At 39.5% G+C, this 20,201-nt stretch overlaps 2 protein-coding genes across 3 annotated transcripts; both read left to right on the plus strand.

Annotated features, from left to right (window-relative positions):
- The first annotated feature begins 1,870 nt into the window (after positions 1-1,870).
- Positions 1,871-8,913, plus strand: LOC111799138. Its single transcript, XM_023682553.1, has 3 exons — positions 1,871-2,047; positions 3,684-3,842; positions 8,474-8,913. The coding sequence occupies exons 2-3, from the start codon at positions 3,695-3,697 to the stop codon at positions 8,623-8,625; spliced, it is 300 nt and encodes a 99-aa protein (XP_023538321.1). The 5' UTR covers positions 1,871-2,047; positions 3,684-3,694; the 3' UTR covers positions 8,626-8,913.
- A 6,277-nt stretch (positions 8,914-15,190) lies between these two features.
- Positions 15,191-19,374, plus strand: LOC111799131 (probable L-cysteine desulfhydrase, chloroplastic). 2 transcript variants are annotated; one of them, XM_023682541.1, is made up of 2 exons: positions 15,191-16,777; positions 18,986-19,374. In XM_023682541.1, the coding sequence occupies exon 1, from the start codon at positions 15,399-15,401 to the stop codon at positions 16,764-16,766; it is 1,368 nt and encodes a 455-aa protein (XP_023538309.1). In that variant the 5' UTR covers positions 15,191-15,398; the 3' UTR covers positions 16,767-16,777; positions 18,986-19,374. The 2 variants fall into 2 exon arrangements, with proteins under 2 accessions (XP_023538309.1, XP_023538308.1); XM_023682540.1 differs by having other exon boundaries at positions 15,193-16,777; positions 18,982-19,374.
- Positions 19,375-20,201: the final 827 nt, after the last annotated feature.

A 20,201-nucleotide genomic window follows, 5' to 3' on the forward strand; every position in this document is an offset into this window, starting at 1 on the left:
GAATGATTTATGAATATTACCTCCCTGTTGATCTAGTTTTCTTGTATGTTTGCATGATATAGTATGTTTTCACTTCAGTATTTGACTGTGTAGTCTCCCTATAGATCTTGTTTATATGCACAGAGTGAGCAAAAGTCAGTGAGTCCCCTAGTGCTTCTAGACGAAGAAAGACTCAATGAGTCAGCACAGAGTAGTATTGAGCTAAAAGTCTGTGTTAAGCCACTTAGCTGCCCTAGAAATCCAACAGACCTCCTCAGCTCCCAGAGGTCTGTTGTGAGCAGGGTCTAAGGTGAAGTTTAAATTATGGATTAAGGGCTTAGGTAATCGTTAGGTATATCTCCCCAACAAAGCATGCATGAGAGAACTGAGTTAAGATTATAGTGTTACAACTAGTGCAGTGTACACATTGACCTAGGTCAAAACGTTCCATGTAGACCCTGCACCACCAAATGTGAGCGGCAATTAAAGGTCTAGACTTAAGTGCACCCAAAGATTTGGATTAGCCCCGAGGAGCTAACTTTGAATATCTTGGAAACGAGAGATGAGATTTAAACCACTTATAAGACCTTAAGAACGTAGTAGACCTCCACGACATCCAAGGTAGCTCTTCAGGCTGATAGCAATGTGATAGCATCATTAGAATCTTTGCTACCTATCTACTTCGGTACACATTCCGTCGAAGTTCCACTTTAGTACCCATATTGTCGAGGTAGGCATAGGTTGGATAGGAAAGGTGTGTCAAGAAGATTAGGTGCCTCAACCATGTGGAAATGGCCAACAATCTCTTGACATAGCATATGTGCTGTAAACCCATTCCTGAGAGGAGAGGGCGTGAGACTACATACGTTAACCTATTAGCTTGTTGACACATGGGAGGTCGCTCCCAACAAACTTTGGTGACTTTATGGTCCCTTTTATGGATGATGTTCAGACTAGCATACACCATATGTCCCTACAGAGTGTACGAGGTCACACCTCAACCTAAGTTACCGATCATTCACTATGTAATCAAAGTAGGCTGCCAAGGTGAAAGAGCAGAAAGATTGTAGCAATTCAGCAAGTTAAATGTAGCCTCCATGTCGTTAGCAATTGGTATGGTGTCAACAAAGTTTCCACTTCCCTTTCCACTCTGATACCATTACCGTCGAGCCAGGCCTAGGTCAGTTAGGGTTGTGTGACTTATAGTTTAGTTGGATTATCCTGCACAACAGATCTATCTTGAGAGGGGATGTAGGATTACACAGGTAATCTTAGTAGCTGACAAGCACCGGGGGTCGCTCCTCTAACCTTGGGTGATTATATGGTCCTGTGGGTATGCTTTGCAAAACTAACCTCCCTTAGACGACGAGAGCAAACTAGCACACACCATGTTGTCTCCACTAAAGAGAGAGAGTTTTATGAGGTCGCGCTTTAACCCAAGACATCGGTTACACACTACCTAAGTTTAAGAATAGAAAAGTAATTCACTCCCGAGATATTTATCGCCCATAAATGGGTGAACCACCCCTTTCATACCCATAGTGGGTCCATGAGTTGCTAAAGGACCGCCCAGAATTTCGAGGCACCCCAAATGCTCAGATAGCAGTAGAGACTAGGCCTGAACTTCCTAGAGCCCAAAGTAATGCTCGTGGATAACTACTAAGTTAAGGATGCAATGAGAATCTTCAAGTAGGTTGCTTACTCGCTATATTTATATACTCACCCATTTCTCCTTTCTTCTTTCAGGTGTTCACAGGCTGTCAGTCGAGTTGGAGGAGCGTTCGAGAGTTATTCAGTTACAAGAGGGTCGTTCCACAGCATCAGTCTATCTTTGTATTCGAGTCATTTGTATAAGCCCTAAAAATAATAATAAGGGAGAAAAAAAAATTGTAAAAAAAATATTTAGTTCATCAGCGCAGCCCCCAAATTCTGCGCTAGTATCTTCTTCTTCGCTAGTCCATTACGCGTTCGATTTCAGTCCTCTCTGTAATTCCGAAGCTCAGAGTCTGGGACCGGCGGCGGCAGAAGCACCGGCTACGCCCAAATTGCATTCGCCGTTGTTCTTCAGGTATTATATCGCTTCGTTTATCTTTCTTTTGATTTCAATTTCTCTGTCTCATGATTCATTACTGGTAAACTCTCTATGTGAGTGCTTGCAATTTGTTACAACCCGAAATATTGAACCCAGAAAACCGAATCGAAACCCCTTTGATTTAATCCCTTGCCTCCTTTATTCATTTTGGTGATTGGCGATTCTGGCATTTGATCCTAACCGTAGCCGCCTCTGTGCTCATTCCTAGGCCTTTGTCTTTGGGTTCTTCGTCTTCCAGTCCTCTGTGATTAGGTTCTTAAACAAAACTTAACTTGTGTTCTTCTGTTCTCAGTAACGAATTCAACCTCGAACATGATTGTGTTGCTCATTTAGTTCATAACGTTCATATTCTCATTTATTTTGGTTATTAACTTTCATTTAGTTTATAACCATTTTGTTTCGTATTCTCATTTATTTGGTTTATGTCTGAGAATTAGTATTATTATGTTTATATAAATGCTTGTCTAGCATTGTTTTGAGGCGTGGAGTCGAGTGGAATCATTATCATTTTGTATTTGCCTAAAAGCAATTGGGAGGAACTTTTGTTGAGAGGCTTGTAAACACTTTGGTTATAGTGATTGGCTACCACATGTGGATGTAGGAGAATTTCTTCTCTCCGAACCACGTAAATTTTTGTGTCTCTTTGTTTAATTTCTGTTTGTGAGTGTGTGAGTGCGATCGATCTTGCTTCCACTTCTGCTGCAACAATTTGGTATCATAACATTTTTTGTTGTGGCATTACAACACAACAAGTGGTATCTCAGAGCATTGAAGGTTGTGGCATTACGGTACAACAAATTGCATCTAAAATGGATGGATTAACATTTCCTATATAGGATAAGAGAGAAGAAATCTTGTATTGGTTGGCTTGTTGGTTCATTTTCCCTCTGCTCAGGTTCCATCAGGCTCCAATTTTTCATATGATTTGTTTAAAGATTCAAACCAGAATCACAATCAACTTTGAACTCTTTCTAATCTCCTGGCTAATCCTAAGCCTCTGCATTCTAGCCTGTTGGATAAGTAGCCTAAAGCTCTAGATGTGTTTGTGTTCTCAAATCAAACTGACCAAAAACTCCTTTTATTGGGTTGATTTTTGAATATGCTCTTGTACATTACTTAATTTTTGTGATTGAAAGCTCAGTTTCTCATCAGAAAAAACTTTGACGCCCAAAAAGTCCCATGTCCGGACTAACCGCCGGAGATTTTCAAAACGTATTTTCCCGTTTTTTGCGGGAGCAGAGCAGTCAAAGAAAAGTTTCAAAACAAAGGAATAGCACAGAGCTCATACTAAATGATAATCCAACGCTTAACTACACCTTATGATGAATACAGATTTGACTTCCTTCCCTTCCTTAGCTACCTATGAAACTCTTTCTTCAACAGCGTCCGACGCCTGACTTGGTCAAATTTGTGCTGAATACAGCAGGTGTGTGCATGAAGCCGGGGGGTTATTACCCCCTAAATGGTCCATGCCTGATTGAAAATTGGGATATTGCCTCTAGTGATGTTTTAGAAAGGGTCCATACTCATTTTTTATTCTACTGACTGAATTATGGTTTCTGCAAAGATTTTAAACTCAATTTATGAAGCTATCAATTTTGATTTGGTCCAGGAATTTAGCAGATGGCGCTTAGACGGTTCTTTGGTTTTTCTGATGGTGATCTAATGAGATCGGACGCTAAACCGTGTTCACAGTTGATGAAACAGACTGCTGGATTATGTACTGTTGGAGGAGGACTTGCATTCTGGATTCTTTGCAGATTACACTATGGTCTGTTAAGTATTCTTCTCATCTGGTTTTAAATGCATAATGAAGTTGCATGTTTTTCCCTTTTCCAGTTCATCTCTTAGTGAAGATTAATGAGTTTCCTTATTGATTCTAATCTATTTAGTTACCATATAAATGGAAGCTATAGTATTCTGAATCTGAAGTTCGAATAGGTATCAGGTTAAGTTGCCTAAATACGAGTATGTTTGGGAGTACTTATAAACTTCTAAAATAAATGCTTATAACAAAAGTGTAACGGCCCAAGCCCACCGCTAGCATATATTGTCCTCCTCAAGATTTTTAAAACGTGTCGTTTAGGGAGAGGTTTCCACACCCTTGTAAGGAAGGCTTTGTTCCCTCTCCAACCGATGTGGGATCTTACAATCCACCCCCCTTGGGGGCCAACGTCTCTGCTGGCACACCGCCCGGTGACTGGCTTTGATACCATTTGTAACGGCCTAAGCCCACCGCTAGCAGATATTGTCCTCTTTGGGTTTTCCCTTTCGGGCTTCCTGTTAAAGATCACGTATTTGTTTAGATTGCTGTCAGTTAGTATCTAACTAAATCTCTGTGTTAGGAGTTAGATTTAGTTTTTGATTTGATTTAGTTTTGATTTGATTTGATTTGATTTTGATTTGTTTACTGGTTTGCTACCAGATTTTCTCCCGATATTTTAGGTAGATTTTCTGAATATCTTTTGTATTCTCTGTATAAATATGGAGCATTCTTGCTCTCCAAAATTCAATCTTCTCATCAATTATTCAATCAATCCCTCTTTCACTAACAATTGGTATCAGAGCTATCTTCTTAAGGGATCTGTGAGATCAAAATGGGAGGAGAATCCAGTTTTTCCGCTGTTGCACCACCAGTTTTCGATGGAGACAATTATCAAATGTGGGCAGTTCGTATGGAGACTTATTTGGAGGCCTTGGATCTTTGGGAAGCAATAGAAGAGGATTACGAGGTCCCTCCGCTTCCAGCAAATCCTACTGTAGCACAAATCAAATTACAGAAGGAAAAGAAGACAAGGAAATCAAAGGCGAAAGCTTGCCTATTTGCCGCTGTATCACAAATGATCTTCATGCGAATAATGTCCCTCAAAACAGCAAAGGAAATCTGGGATTATCTCAAGGCCGAATATGAAGGAGATGAGAGGATTCGTGGAATGAAAGCCCTAAATTTGATTAGGGATTTCGAGTTGCAGAAGATGAAGGAGTCAGAGTCGGTGAAAGAGTACTCTGACAGACTTCTCAGCATTGCCAACAAGGTGAGATTGCTTGGTTCTGTTTTAAATGATTCAAGGATCGTTGAAAAGCTGCTAGTCACTATTCCAGAGAAGTTTGAAGCCACCATTACTACTCTGGAGAACACCAAAGACTTGTCAAAGATTTCTCTTACAGAGCTCTTGAATGCTTTACAAGCACAAGAGCAAAGGAGGTCGATGAGGCAAGAAGGGGTGATTGAAGGTGCCTTACGTGTTAAGCATCAAGACAGCAGCAGGTATAAAAACAATAAAAATTTCAAAAATCAATTGACGTATGGAGATTCATCTGCCAATTATCAGAAGACGAAAGGAGGAGGTTTCAAAAAATCCTATCCACCTTGCCGCCATTGTGAGAAGAAAGGTCATCCACCATACAAGTGTTGGAGAAGACCTGACGCCTTCTGCTTCAAATGCAATCAACTTGGACATGAAGCTGTGATCTGCAAAGCCAAAGGTCTGGTGAAAGAAGTAGATGCACAGGTCGTTGATCAAGAAGAAGAAGAAGAAGATCAATTGTGTATGGTCACTTCTTCCTCAAGCAAAGAATCAAGCGAGAGCTAGTTGATTAACAGTGGGTGCACAAATCACATGACATATGACAAGGAGTCTTTTGAGGAATTAAGAGACACCGAAGAAGATAAGAGAGTGAGCATTGGCAATGGTGAACACTTGGAAGTCAAGGGTAAAGGCACAGTAGCTATAACAAGTTATGAAGGTACAAAATTTATTCCAGATGTTTTATTTGTGCCTAAAATTGATCAAAATATCTTAAGTGTTGGTCAGTTACTTGATAAAGGCTATAAAGTGTTGTTTGAGAATAAGCCGTGCTTGATCAAAGATGCTAGTGGCAAAGACTTGTTCCATGTCAAAATGGAAGGAAAAAGCTTTGCTCTAAATCCGACGGCCTTTATATCCAGAGTTAGTGCCACTGAGATTTGGCACAAAAGACTTAGACATTTTCATCATCGAGGTTTGCTTCAGATGCAGTCAAAGAAGTTGGTAGAAGAACTCACTAACATTGATGATGACATGCCTCCTTACCGTGCTTGTATTTTTGGGAAGCAACATAGGCAACCCTTTCCTAAACAGGCATGGAGAGTCTCGAAAAAACTGCAGCTGGTTCATATTGATCTTTGTGGTCCTCAGCGAACACCATCATTAAATGGTAATCTTTATTACATTGCTTTTATTAATGATCTAACAAGAATGTGTTGGATATTCTTGCTGAAGCAAAAGTCAGAAGTTGCGGGTGTATTTTGGAAATTCAAAGCCAAAGTTGAGAATGAAGGTGCATGCTTGATTCAGACTATAAGATCAGATAATAGCAAGGAGTACACTTCAGAAACTTTTAACCGGTTTTGTGAAGAGGCTGGAATTGAACATCAATTGACAACACCATACACTCCTCAACAGAATGACGTCACTGAAAGGAGGAATAAATTCATAATGGAGATGATGAGATGCATGCTTCATGAGAAGGATCTTCCAAAACGTTTTTGGGGAAAAGCAGCAAACACTGTTGTGTGCTTGCAAAATCGAATTTCAACAAAAGCTGTGAAGGATCTGACACCATTTGAAGTTTGGTATGGTTACAAACGTTCTTTAAAGTTCCTTAGAGTATTTAGGTGTCTTTGCTTCACTCACATTCCACAGGTCAAGCGTGATAAGCTTGACAAAAAGTCAGAAGTTGGCATCTTGACAAAAAGTCAGAAGTTGGCATCTTTGTTGGGTATAGCACTGTATCCAAAGCTTATAAAGTTTTTCAACCACACACTAGTCATGTTATTGTGAACCGAGATGTTCATTTTGCTGGAAATGAGCAATGGAATTGGGAAGAACTGACGAAGGTGAATCAGATTTCTAATGCACCAAACAATTTAATCTTTGGTAGCATGTTAGAAGAGTCTAAAGATGAACGACAAGATGCTTTGGTTGATGATGCACCTGTCCGAGGAGGAGCTTTTCGTGATCGAGAAAAACAAAATCTGGAGTTTGGTTGATCGACCTCTGAACAGAAAGATAATTGGAGCAAGATAGGTGTTTAGAAAAAAGCTTGGAGTTCACAGCATCTAAACAAGGAGGAGTGTTAAAGATCACGTATTTGTTTAGATTGCTGTCAGTTAGTATCTAACTAAATCTCTGTGTTAGGAGTTAGATTTAGTTTTTGATTTGATTTAGTTTTGATTTGATTTGATTTTGATTTGTTTACTGGTTTGTTACCAGATTTTCTCCCGATATTTTAGGTAGATTTTCTGAATATCTTTTGTATTCTCTGTATAAATATGGAGCATTCTTGCTCTCCAAAATTCAATCTTCTCATCAATTATTCAATCAATCCCTCTTTCACTAACACTTCCCCTCAAGGTTTTTAAAACGCGTCTACTAGGGAGAGGTTTTCACAACCTTGTAAGGAAGGCTTCGTTGGGATCTCACAATCCACCTCCCTTGGGGGGCCAACGTCCCTGCTCGGTGACTGACTCTGATACCATTTGTAACGGCCTAAGCCCACCGCTAGCAGATATTGTCCTCTTTGGGTTTTCCCTTTCGGGCTTCCCCTTAAGGTTTTTAAAACGCGTCTACTAGGGAGAGGTTTCCACACCCTTGTAAGGAAGGCTTCGTTCCCCTCTCCAACTGATGTGGGATCTCACAATCCACCTCCCTTGGGGGGCCAACGTCCCCACCCGGTGACTGACTCTGATACCATTTGTAACGGTCTAAGCCCACCGCTAGTAGATATTGTCCTCTTTGGGTTTTTCCTTCCGCCTTTCCCTTTCGGGCTTCCCCTCAAGATTTTTAAAACGCATCTACTAGGGAGAGGTTTTTACACCCTTGTAAGGAAGGCTTCGTTCCCCTCTCCAACCGATGTGGGATTTCACAAAAAGTCTTTAATCACGAGCACCTTCGAAAAGAAGTGCTTAATGACGGATCATATTCGTGTTTGGTCCAACATTTTAAGAATACTTTTCTTTAGGTTCTTTCTCATCAAGCACTTGAGCCAATGGGGAAAATGCACTTTATCAGCGTTTTCTTACGAATCATTCAAGTGTTTTGAACAGTTTTTTTTTTTATAAAAGAATACTTTTAAGTTACTTTCAAACATAGTATGCACACATGACATTTCTCTGCCGGATTCGTTACATTTGTTGCCTTTCTTCTATGACTTTCTGGATGTCGTAGAAGCAAATTGAAGCACTTTTTCATGTAACTTTGATTAAATCAAGAACAATATTCAAGGTTAGATTCAAATCCAATGCAAAGCATCAGTTGTGGTGGCGCCTTTACAGTATTGAAGTAGATTGCCTGTGATCTCAGAGGGTTTTAATATTGCACTTATTAAGCTTGTGGGCTTCTGGATTCTGTTGTGTGATAGGTCCAAGAATTACAGTTCCTAGGAGTCTGCGTTGGGCAGCTTGTGGAGCAGCATCAATGAGTGCGACCTCGGCTTTGCTTGTTCGATTGTTTAGTCCAGAATGTGAACCTCAGAACATTGCTGCATATGACAAAGGGAAAGCTGCAAGGTAATTGACATTCAAACCGCAATGATCATAGTGTATTGCTTTTGAAGTTACAATTTTGTGTTTATGGTTGAGTACGTGATAGTTAACTATCTTGCCACGCACTCGGTTCGTTCATGACTCCATACAACCATGTATTCAATTACGTTGTTATTGTTAAGTTTCTCGACTCTTGTCATAGCTAAGGAGAAATTATTGGACGGAGTATGTTACAATGTGACAATGGCTTTGCGAAATGTATTTTCATAGGGACTAAATTGGTAACTTAATTTTAGATGTCGTATCGAGCTTTATATATTCCGACCCCATTAGTTGCTTGTTGGGGGTGGTTTCGAAAGTATAATTAACTGTTTTTTTCAACTCATACATGATGTAGGTACATGTCCCTTTTATTTTGTCCAATAAGAATCATAGTCCATACACTTTCTCTTACCAAACCGGAATTGACCTAAATTGTTTTCATTTGATGATTATGATCTCAATTCAAGTATATTCATTTTTATTTTATATTTGTTAGAACTATAAAAATATACGATACGGTTATCGTTGTTGTCATGTGAGACATTATAATTATCATATGTGATAAGCAGGTATGAAACGCTATGTGTATATATATGCTCGTCTTATAGGGTTTTCTTGGTCATGATGAGTATAAAAGTACTATGTGCATCATTCCACTAAATCATGATTTTTAATACGAAATATAACATATGTTGCGTGTCACACAACATTGGATTACTTCTTTAGTATGTTACGTACGGACATGTACACTGTTATCATGCACGTAGTAAGGTCTTGTTTTAAAAGAAAAAGTCGGGTCCTCACACTTATAATTTGGAGAAAGTTAGAACTTTGTTCCTATAGACTTGAGTTCTAACGAGGTATTAAATACCTAATTTTTTCCTATTAAACTCTAAAATTTTACTGAGCGTCTTATATGCTAAATTTTAATATGAGATAGAAAAATGAAAAATGGAAAAAATCTGTCCAGTCAACCCGAAAGGATAAATTGGTCATTTTGACCCACCTTACCTAATTAGGTGACTATGAACCCTACTTAGAGAGTTAATAAAGAGGGAAAAGAAAAAGAGAAGAGAGAGAAAGGAAAAGAAAGGTTTTAGGGTTTCTAAAGAGAGAAAGTGGAAATCTACTCGGAAACCGTTTAGGGTTAGAATTTCACCAAAGTTCCTTCACAAGAAATGCTCGGAAGCATTGGGAGAACCATTTTAATAATCGAGGAAGAACCGAAGGTAAAAGTTCTTGATTTTGGTTTTTTTTTAAATTCAAAAGCTGTTCTTGGAATTAAGTTATGAATTTTCGTACGTTGATATTGGAGGGATTTCACACAACTTTGTGAAAGAGGTTAGAATTGATTCAGACTAGAAGATGACGTTGATAAACGTTAAAAAGCTAAAATTTTTGTAAGTTTTGAATTCTAAACTAACTTTGGACTTGATTATTAAGTGAATTCAAGATATATGAGAAAAGTTATGAAAATTGGAAGAAAATGGATTGAATCTACGAAAGACGCAATAAATCTGGAAAAATGAAGAACTGAACCAATGTGTAGCTACCACGTGTCAGACGGTGATCGACAATAGGCAGTTGAAGAAGGCAGAGACGTATGTCAAACATTGAGTGATGTTGTATAGTTGGGCAAGCGGGTGACGCGTGTCGACACGCGGTAGGCAACCATGTGTCCCACGTGTGGTCACCTAGTAATTCGTATGCGCTTGAGATTTGAATTGCACCGTGGGAGAGGCATTAACTAATCAAAACATGGCATGTGGCACACCGAGAGCGTGTCTATCCTCCCTCAGCGCATGGGGAACCCCTTGCGCGTGTGTGAGCGTGTGAGTACCCTCTTTTTGCCTCGTTCCACCTTTGTTTATCAGTTCTTTGTCCTGATTTTAGTGCTAACCCTAATTTTTCTTGAATTAGGACCTACCATATAAATTTTAGGAATTTTGAAAGCTTCTAGCACACTAAAAAGCTAGGTGAGAAGGCACGTGTCATCCAAGTAAGTAACCATACAGACTTTAGGCAAGTAATACTTATAGGGATCACTAAGACGTGTTAGCATGCGAACATTCCTTACCTTAGGTGGTTAGAGAGTGTATGTTAAGGACTTCGAAAGGGCATTTTTGGATGAGTATGTACTATATGTATGTTATGGTAAAATTAACATTATGCCCCTAGGTTGAGATTTTCGGGTAGCATACTGTGTTATGTATTATGCAAAGCTAGAAATAGAATAGCATGACTAGAATACGAGTTGAGCAATATGGATGAGTATGTTATGCATGATGTAAGAATTACTAGAATGCCCCTGATGGGATTCATGATGAATGCTACTCTGTACGATTTTTGCTGTGTTAAAAAGGAGGATGAGTTGTGGCGATTTGTGCTCCAGGTGATTGATGGATGTTATCTTCTCGTTGAGCTTATTTGCTTGTTTGTTTGCATGAGTGTTTTAGTTTATGTTTCAAGGCTTTAGGTGACCGAAATGATATCTCCCTACTAAAATTGCACATATGATTAGGTTATGTATACGATGCTTCAGGTGATCGATAGGATAATCTCCCCAGCAAAGCATGCACAAGAGAACCAAGTTAAGGCTATGGTGCTAGCGCTAGAGCAATTTTGAGTTGACCCAGATCAGTATGTTTCTAAAAGACCCTACACCCCAAGATAGTGAGGTCTAGTCCTATGTGCATCAAGAGAGTGGATTAGTTCGAGGAGTTAACCCTAAACGTCCTGAAAACGAGAGAAGAGACTTAAACCGTCTAGATCCCCTAAGAACCTAGTAGACCTCCACATCATCCAAGGTAACCAAGGTAACCAAGGTAACTCTTCAAAGTTGATAGTGGTGTGATTGTGTCGTAAGAGTCTTCGGTACCCCAATCGTTAGGGTAGGCATAGGTTATAGAGGGGAGTTGTGTTGAGACGACTAGGTGCCCTAAACATTAGAAATGCCAACGGTCTCCTAAAGAGGGTCTCCATGTCGTAAACCCGTTCCTGAGAGGGGGGCATGGGACAACATAAGTTAATCTAGTAGTTGGCCGGCACACAAAGGGGTTGCTTTTCCAAGCTTTGGTGACTTTATGGTCTCGTAGGAGGGTTCGCCAGCTAACCTTCTATGGATGATGTTCATACTGGCAAACAGTATACTGTCCCTACAGAGTATACGAGGTCATGCCTCAACCCAGGTCACCGGTCATTCACTGCGTAAGCAAAACACGCTATCTAGGTCAAAGAAAAGAAAAATTGTAGCAACTCAGCAACTCAAAGGTAGTCTCCAGCCCATTAACAATTGGTACGAAGTCAACAGAGTTTCCACATCCCTTTCCATTCCTGTACCAGTACCATTGAACCAAGCCTAGCCCGATTAGGGTCGTCAACAGAGTATCTGTCCTAAAAGGGGACACAGGATTATGCGGGTAATCTTAGTAGCTAGCAAGCACATGGGGATTGCTCCCCCAACCTTGAGTGACTAGATGGTCCTGTGGCCAGGGCTCGCTAGCTAATATCCTATGGATAACAAGAGCAGGCTAGCACATACCATACTGTCCCCACAAGGAGAGAGTTTTACGAGGTAGAGGCTCAACCCAAGACACCCGTTACACATTGCTTAGGGAGAACAAGCTACCTAAGTCTAATAATAGAAAAGTAGTTCACCCCATGATGAAATTTGCAACCCAAAAGACGTGTGATGGCAAAAATGGGTGAATCACCCCCTCCGTAACCAGAGTGGGTCTGTGAGCAGCTTAAGTATTGCCCGAAACTTTCAGTCACCTGAAATGCTCAAATACTAGCAGAGACTAGGTCCAAACCTAGACTAAAATCTGTGGATACCTACTAGGATAAGCGTATTTGCAAGTTTTTCCCTTTCTTTTTCAGATATTTGCAAGTTGTAGGCCGAAGTAGAGGAGCATGCTATGAGATCACATAGGAGGTCATTCCAGAGCGTCAATCCGTCTTTGTGTTATAGTCTTTCATATTCCGTTTTGTAATTGTATCCCAAACTCATTTCCCTGTTTATAATAAATTTGAAAAGCCCTATATTATAATTAAAATTTATTTTCTATTTAGTTTTGGTGTTATTGGTACGTTATTCTTAAATTTCATCGAATTTCCATCTTTTATTTTTATTTTTATTTTTATTTATTTCCGCTTTCGTTTTTTTAGTCTCTATCCAGAAATTTAAGTCGTGACAAACTCTTTCGTAGAGTTTTATCATACTATACTAATCGTAACATTTAAAACTATATAAACAAGTAAATTTATAATTTAATCTATCCAAATCTTCATCTTTTAACCATCAACTTCTTTGGAAAATTACCATCAAAGTGGGAATATTAATTACCAAATTAGTCAAAGTCAAACAATTGACCATGCAATTCATTAAGATTCTTGTAACTAGCACAAAAAAAAAACATTTATGTCTTCATCTCTCTTATTTGTCACCAAAATCCTTTTAAAAAAGATATCCAACCCAAATTTTTTAACATACAAAATCAAATCAACTTTACCCTCCAAATTTAATCGAAACAGGTTAAATAATACGGACTTTGAGGCAGATTTCAATCATACCCATATGTTAAATAATATGGACTCCCTCTAAATTATGGAGCAGATTTCAATTATACTCATGTGCTAATAATACGGACTACCTCTAAATTATGAGGTAGATTTCAATCGTACCCATATGCTAAATAATATGAACTGCCTCTAGGTTAGAGTTATGAGTCAGATTTCAATCGCACCCATATGCTAAATAATATGGATTCCCTCTAAATTATGGGGCAGATTTCAATCATACCCATGTGCTAAATAATACGGACTAACTCTAAGTTATGGGGTAGATTTCAGTCGTACCCATATGCTAAATAATATGAACTACCTCTAGGTTAGAGTTATGAGTCAGATTTCAATCGCACCCATACGCTAAATAATACGGACTCCCTCTAAATTTTTGGGCAAATTTCAATCATACCCATATGCTAAACAATACATACTACCTCTAAGTTATGGGTCAGATTTCAATCATACCCATATGTTAAATAATACGGACTACCTCTAAGTTATGGGACAAATTTCAATCATACCCATATACTAAATAATATGGACTACCTCTAAGTTATGGGATAGATTTCAATCATACCCATATGCCAAATAATCCAAACTACCTCTAAATTATGAGACAGATTTCAATCATACCCATATACTAAATAATACGTACTACCTCTAAGTTATGGGGTAGATTTCAATCATACCCATATACTAAATAATACGAACTACCTCTAAGTTATGGGGTAGATTTCAATCATACCCATATACTAAATAATACGAACTACCTCTAAGTTATGGGGTAGATTTCAATCATACCCATATACTAAATAATACGAACTACCTCTAAGTTATGGGGTAGATTTCAATCATACCCATATACTAAATAATACGAACTACCTCTAAGTTATGGGGTAGATTTCAATCATACCCATATACTAAATAATACGAACTACCTCTAAGTTATGGGGTAGATTTCAATCATACCCATATACTAAATAATACGAACTACCTCTAAGTTATGGGGTAGATTTCAATCATACCCATATACTAAATAATACGAACTACCTCTAAGTTATGGGGCAGATTTCAATCATACCCATATACTAAATAATATGAACTACCTCTAAGTTATGGGGCAGATTTCAATCATACCCATATACTAAATAATATGAACTACCTCTAAGTTATGGGGCAGATTTCAATCATACCCATATACTAAATAATATGAACTACCTCTAAGTTATGGGGCAGATTTCAATCATACCCATATACTAAATAATATGAACTACCTCTAAGTTATGGGGCAGATTTCAATCATACCCATATACTAAATAATATGAACTACCTCTAAGTTATGGGGCAGATTTCAATCATACCCATATACTAAATAATATGAACTACCTCTAAGTTATGGGGCAGATTTCAATCATACCCATATACTAAATAATATGAACTACCTCTAAGTTATGGGGCAGATTTCAATCATACCCATATACTAAATAATATGAACTACCTCTAAATTATGGGGCAGATTTCAATCATACCCATATACTAAATAATACGAACTACCTCTAAGTTATGGAGGCAAATTTCAATCATACCCATATGTTAAATAATACAGACTACCTCTGAGTTACGGTCAGATTACAATCATACCTAAAAACTTTTATAATTATCATTTTAATCTTCGAGCTTTGAAACTCTTAAAAGAATAGTTGAAAAGCTTTTATACAAAAATGAGAAACAAATATTTACATCAAAGAGGCCTAAGATCACTATTACAATTCAATTCAAACGATATTGGTGGCATTGTTCATAACATTCTTGATACAATGTTTAGTGTTCATCTCAATATACATGAATCGTTGTGTTATAAATGATATCAATTATGGGTTGGTCTCGATTTCCAACATGTTGTCAAGAACAAATTCATGTCCAAACGAGCAAAGGCTTAAACAGCGCCACTTTTATAGTGTACTCTGTTCATCTTTTCTCTCCATTTCTCTCTGTTCTAGTTCTGTAGAAACCCACTTGTTCATACTCTCATTATTTTTCTCTTTAATCCCCTTGACGTTTTCCTCTCTCCAACAAAACCCCCACGCTTATCGCAATTTCTCTCGCTCTCCCTCCTCACCTTTCTCATTTTCATTCAATTTCTTCTTCACCCATCACTCTTAACCCTAAATCCTGCCCACCCATCTCCATCTAATGGCTTCCCACTGTCAAAAAAGCTACCTCCGCCCCGATTCTACGCCTCATCTCAACGGCGACACCGATACCCACTTGCCCAAAAAGCCCAAAATCGCACCCACTTCCATTTCCGACTCAGAAATTCAATCCGAGTTTGCCCACCACGACCTCTCCGTTGCTCGGATCAACAACGGCAGCTTCGGCTGTTGCCCTTCTTCTGTCATTTCCGCTCAACAACAATGGCAGCTCAAGTTTCTCCGGCAGCCGGATTACTTCTACTTCAATGAACTCAAGAAGGGGATTCTTGAATCCAGAACTATAATCAAGGATCTCATCAATGCCGAACATATCGATGAAGTCTCTATTGTCGATAACGCCACCACTGCGGCTGCTATTGTTCTTCAGAAAATCGCTAGGGATTTTGCCGAGGGGAGATTCCAGAAGGGTGATGCGGCGGTCATGCTTCATTATGCGTATGGTGCTGTGAAGAAATCGGTAGAGGCATATGTTTCTCGAGCTGGTGCGTATGTTATTGAGGTTCAATTGCCTTTTCCTGTTGAATCTAATGATGAAATTATATGTGAATTTCGTAAGGCTTTAGAGAGAGGAAAGGCTAATGGTAGGAAAGTTCGTTTGGCTGTGATTGATCATATTACATCGATGCCTTGTGTTGTTATTCCTGTTAAGGAATTGGTAAAAATCTGTAGGGAAGAGGGTGTTGATCAAGTGTTTGTTGATGCTGCTCATGCTATTGGGTGTACTGATATCAATATGCAAGAGATTGGTGCTGATTATTACACTAGTAACTTGCATAAATGGTTCTTTTGTCCACCTTCAATTGCTTTCTTGTATTCTAGGAGGTCCCCAAGTCTCTCTGATTTGCATCATCCTGTTGTTTCTCATGAATATGGTAATGGGTTGGCCATAGAAAGTGCTTGGATTGGAACTAGAGATTATAGTTCTCAGTTGGTCGTGCCTTCGGTTTTGAAGTTCGTTAATAGGTTTGAAGATGGGATTGAGGGAATCAAAAAGCGGAATCACGAGGCTGTTGTGAAGATGGGAGAGATGTTGGTAGAGTCGTGGAAGACGCGTCTTGGTTGCCCGCCGAGTATGTGTGCGAGTATGATCATGGTGGGGTTGCCTTCATGTTTGGGTATCTTGAGTGAATCTGATACTATGATGTTGAGAACGCATTTGCGTGAAGAATTTAGAGTTGAAGTTCCGATATATTATCGCGCTCCGAGGAAGGGGGAAACTGGTACTATAACGGGGTATGCACGGATTTCTCATCAAGTGTACAACAAGTTTGAGGATTATGTTAAGTTGAGAGATGGAATCAATGAACTTGTTCGAGCTGGCTTCACCTGTGCTGAGCTCTCGAAATGAGGACGGAAGAGGTATGGCTTCTTTTGCTTCATTGTATATGGTTAATGAAATTTAGGCAGCTATTATTAGAAGAGATGCTATAAGGCAGCTGTTCTTGTTTTTGCACAAAGTCTTGCCGAATCGTGCATGAATATACGATTAGAACACTCGTTTTATTGGGCACCTTACTCTTAGTTATGTAGCCTGTAACAGTCCAAGCCCACCGCCGGTAGATATTGTCCTCTTTAGATTTTTTCTTCCGGGCTTCTCCTCAAGGTTTTAGAACGTGTCTGGTAGAGAGAATTTTCCACACCCCTATAAACAATGTTCCGTTTTCCTCTTCAACCGATGTGGGATCTCACAATCCATCCCCCTTGGGGGCCCAGCGTCCTCGTTGGCACATTGCCCGGTGTCTGGCTCTAATATCATTTGTAACAGCCCAAGCCCACCGCTAGTAGATATTGTCCTCTTTGAGCTTTTCCTTCTTGGCCTCCCCTTGAAGTGGTAGTGATGGGGACGGGAACGGGAACGGCTTCTCCATCCCCATCCCGTCTCGTGGACATCTCTAGAGATAAGTGTCGTACAGAAACATAAGGCAAGTTTAGGAGGCCTACCTAAGTCTGGTCAAAGCCTAGAGATGAGTATAGATGCATCTTTTTCTAATTTATATTACTTTTGTAGTCTGTTCATGTCAGTTTGAGATCTTGTGTTGTCCCCACCTGTGGCATGAATGTGGACCCAACAGGTTGACTTACAATAATTGGGAAAGAAAATTGTCATAGTCCTAGAATTTGACTAAATTAGATGTGAACTTTAAGGAACATCTCTGTCGTGTTGGTAGTTGCAAGTGCAGTTTCTGTTTGAATAAATGTTCTCTAAGGAATTAGTTAGTTGTCTGATAACATGTAGCAACAGCATCCTCCAATTCCTTAAATATGCCTCGGTTCTTTTAGGGGGTGAAGAAATAACGCTTGTGATGCTGTCAAAATGAACAGACTTAGCATAAGCCATACCTTGGCGTCGAGAGGTTTCGTACTCTCGAGTCCCGACCCTTCCCTTCTTTCCTTACTCTATAGCCCCTCTTGTATCCTCTTGTATTTTCTCATCAATATGTGAAGCTCACTTGCGGCTTGGCGTCTATTCATATCAGCTTGTTTGATCGTTGGGTGCAAAAACTAGTACTGTAACAACCCAAGCCCACCGCTAGTAGATATTGTCCATTTTGAGATTTTTCTTCCTAGCTTTCCCTCGAGGTTTTAAAACGTGTGTGCTAGGGAGAGGTTTCCACGCCTTTATAAAGATTGCTTCGTTCCCCTCTGCAACCGATGTGGGATTTCACAGTCCACCTTCCTTTGGGGCCCAGTGTCCTTGCTGGCACTCGTTCCCCTCTCTAATCAATGTGGGACACCCCCAAATCCACCCTGTTCAGTGCCCAACGTCCTTGTTGGCACCCTGCCTCGTGTCCACCCCCCCTTCATGGCTCAGCGTCCTTGCTGGCACACCGCCTCGTGTCCACCTCCCCCCCCCTTTCGTGGCCCAGCGTCCTTGCTGGCACACCCCCTCGTGTCCACCCCCTTCAAGGCTCAGTCTCCTCGCTGGCGGGGGTTCAGTCTCCTCGCTGGCACATCACCCAATGTCTGGCTCTAATACCATATGTATTAGTCCAAACCCACCGCTAGCATATATTGTCTTCTTTGGCCTTTCCCTTTTGGACTTTCCCTCAAGGTTTTAAAACGCGTCTGCTAGGGGTGACTTCCACACCCTTATAAAGAATGCTTCATTCTCCTCTCCAACCGATGTGGGATCTCACGGTTACGTTCTTTGGAAGTAGTTTTGTGATTCAAAAAGCTCGAAATCGGTTTGGATGCTTATTTCGTACACTACATTCTAAAAACTAATTGTAAGGGTAATGATTAGATAAGCTGTAATAGTATATAATATCAAGACTATTTGTACACCAACAGCCCCATGATTTTTGGAAGGACAACTTTAACTATTATTAAAAAAACAGACCTAACATGTTTTGGTCTGACTTTCTGTTCTTAGAAACTAGATTTGTTTTTCAAGATTCAAGTCTTCTGTCTGATTTGAGGGTAGAAGATGATTAGAACGATCAGATGAAAGTCGTGTGTCTTTGGTTTAGTGTTCGGGTCGGAGTCGATGATATCTTTCAGTTTGCTATTTCTGTATTGCATTTTCCATTGACAAGTCGTATTCGATCTCTCTGCCCATACAGCAAGGTTTATAAAAGCGGCCCGCGGTGGTTCGTCTTCTGCTGCACAGCCATTGTTTCGAAACGCCATGGGCACACCCCCAAACACTTCAAAGGTGGATGCACCAAGCAGAGAATAATGTCATTATCCTTTTAATGACTTGAAATGAAAGTCGTAGAGGACAATGGTTGTTGTACATGTTCAAATCTCGCCCTTTCGACTCTTGAACTTTCAAACGATGTACCGTGTTTTGAGCATACATACGAGTAAAGGTCATATGATGTAGACTGGACTGTAACTTTAGTAGTTTTCGAGTTCTCGAGTTCTCGAGTTTCCATGCAGCAAGTGATTTTGTATGCTCCATCTTAAATGACTGCAGATTTTAATGAATTGCAGTTTCATATATTGTGAGATCTCATTCTTTAGTTCAAACTAATTCATTTCTTTTGTTTAGATAGTTGACTTTTTTTGTTGACTTTTTTTTCTTTCTTTTTCGAGTTGATAGGTTAGAGCTCGATAGTGGTTGATGTTTAGTCTAACGAAAATTTCTCGTTTGACCGAGATGTGAATGTCCATGATTCGGAGGTGAGCGATAAGCATATGAGGCATGTCCGAAGGGCCGCAATTGAATTTGGTATCGTGATAATGCTTTCTCTTTCCCCACCTAAATCAGATTTAAGAATCGAGAAGTTGAGCCCGTGATCTATTTTACAACAAAATGTTATAAGATTGGATAGTTGTGAGATTTTTCTAAGCCGACGTAAGAGTTTTCTAACTAAAAATTGTGAATAAGAAAAGAAAGCGTCTATTGGGTATTCGGGTAATTCGTGGAAGAAGTAGTATGAGATCTTCTTGGGATTTTGAACATAAAAAAAAAAAAAAAAAAAGGTTTTNTAGTATATAATATCAAGACTATTTGTACACCAACAGCCCCATGATTTTTGGAAGGACAACTTTAACTATTATTAAAAAAACAGACCTAACATGTTTTGGTCTGACTTTCTGTTCTTAGAAACTAGATTTGTTTTTCAAGATTCAAGTCTTCTGTCTGATTTGAGGGTAGAAGATGATTAGAACGATCAGATGAAAGTCGTGTGTCTTTGGTTTAGTGTTCGGGTCGGAGTCGATGATATCTTTCAGTTTGCTATTTCTGTATTGCATTTTCCATTGACAAGTCGTATTCGATCTCTCTGCCCATACAGCAAGGTTTATAAAAGCGGCCCGCGGTGGTTCGTCTTCTGCT

The sequence above is a fragment of the Cucurbita pepo genome, chromosome LG07, assembly GCF_002806865.2.
Source record: "Cucurbita pepo subsp. pepo cultivar mu-cu-16 chromosome LG07, ASM280686v2, whole genome shotgun sequence".
Lineage (NCBI taxonomy): Eukaryota > Viridiplantae > Streptophyta > Magnoliopsida > Cucurbitales > Cucurbitaceae > Cucurbita > Cucurbita pepo.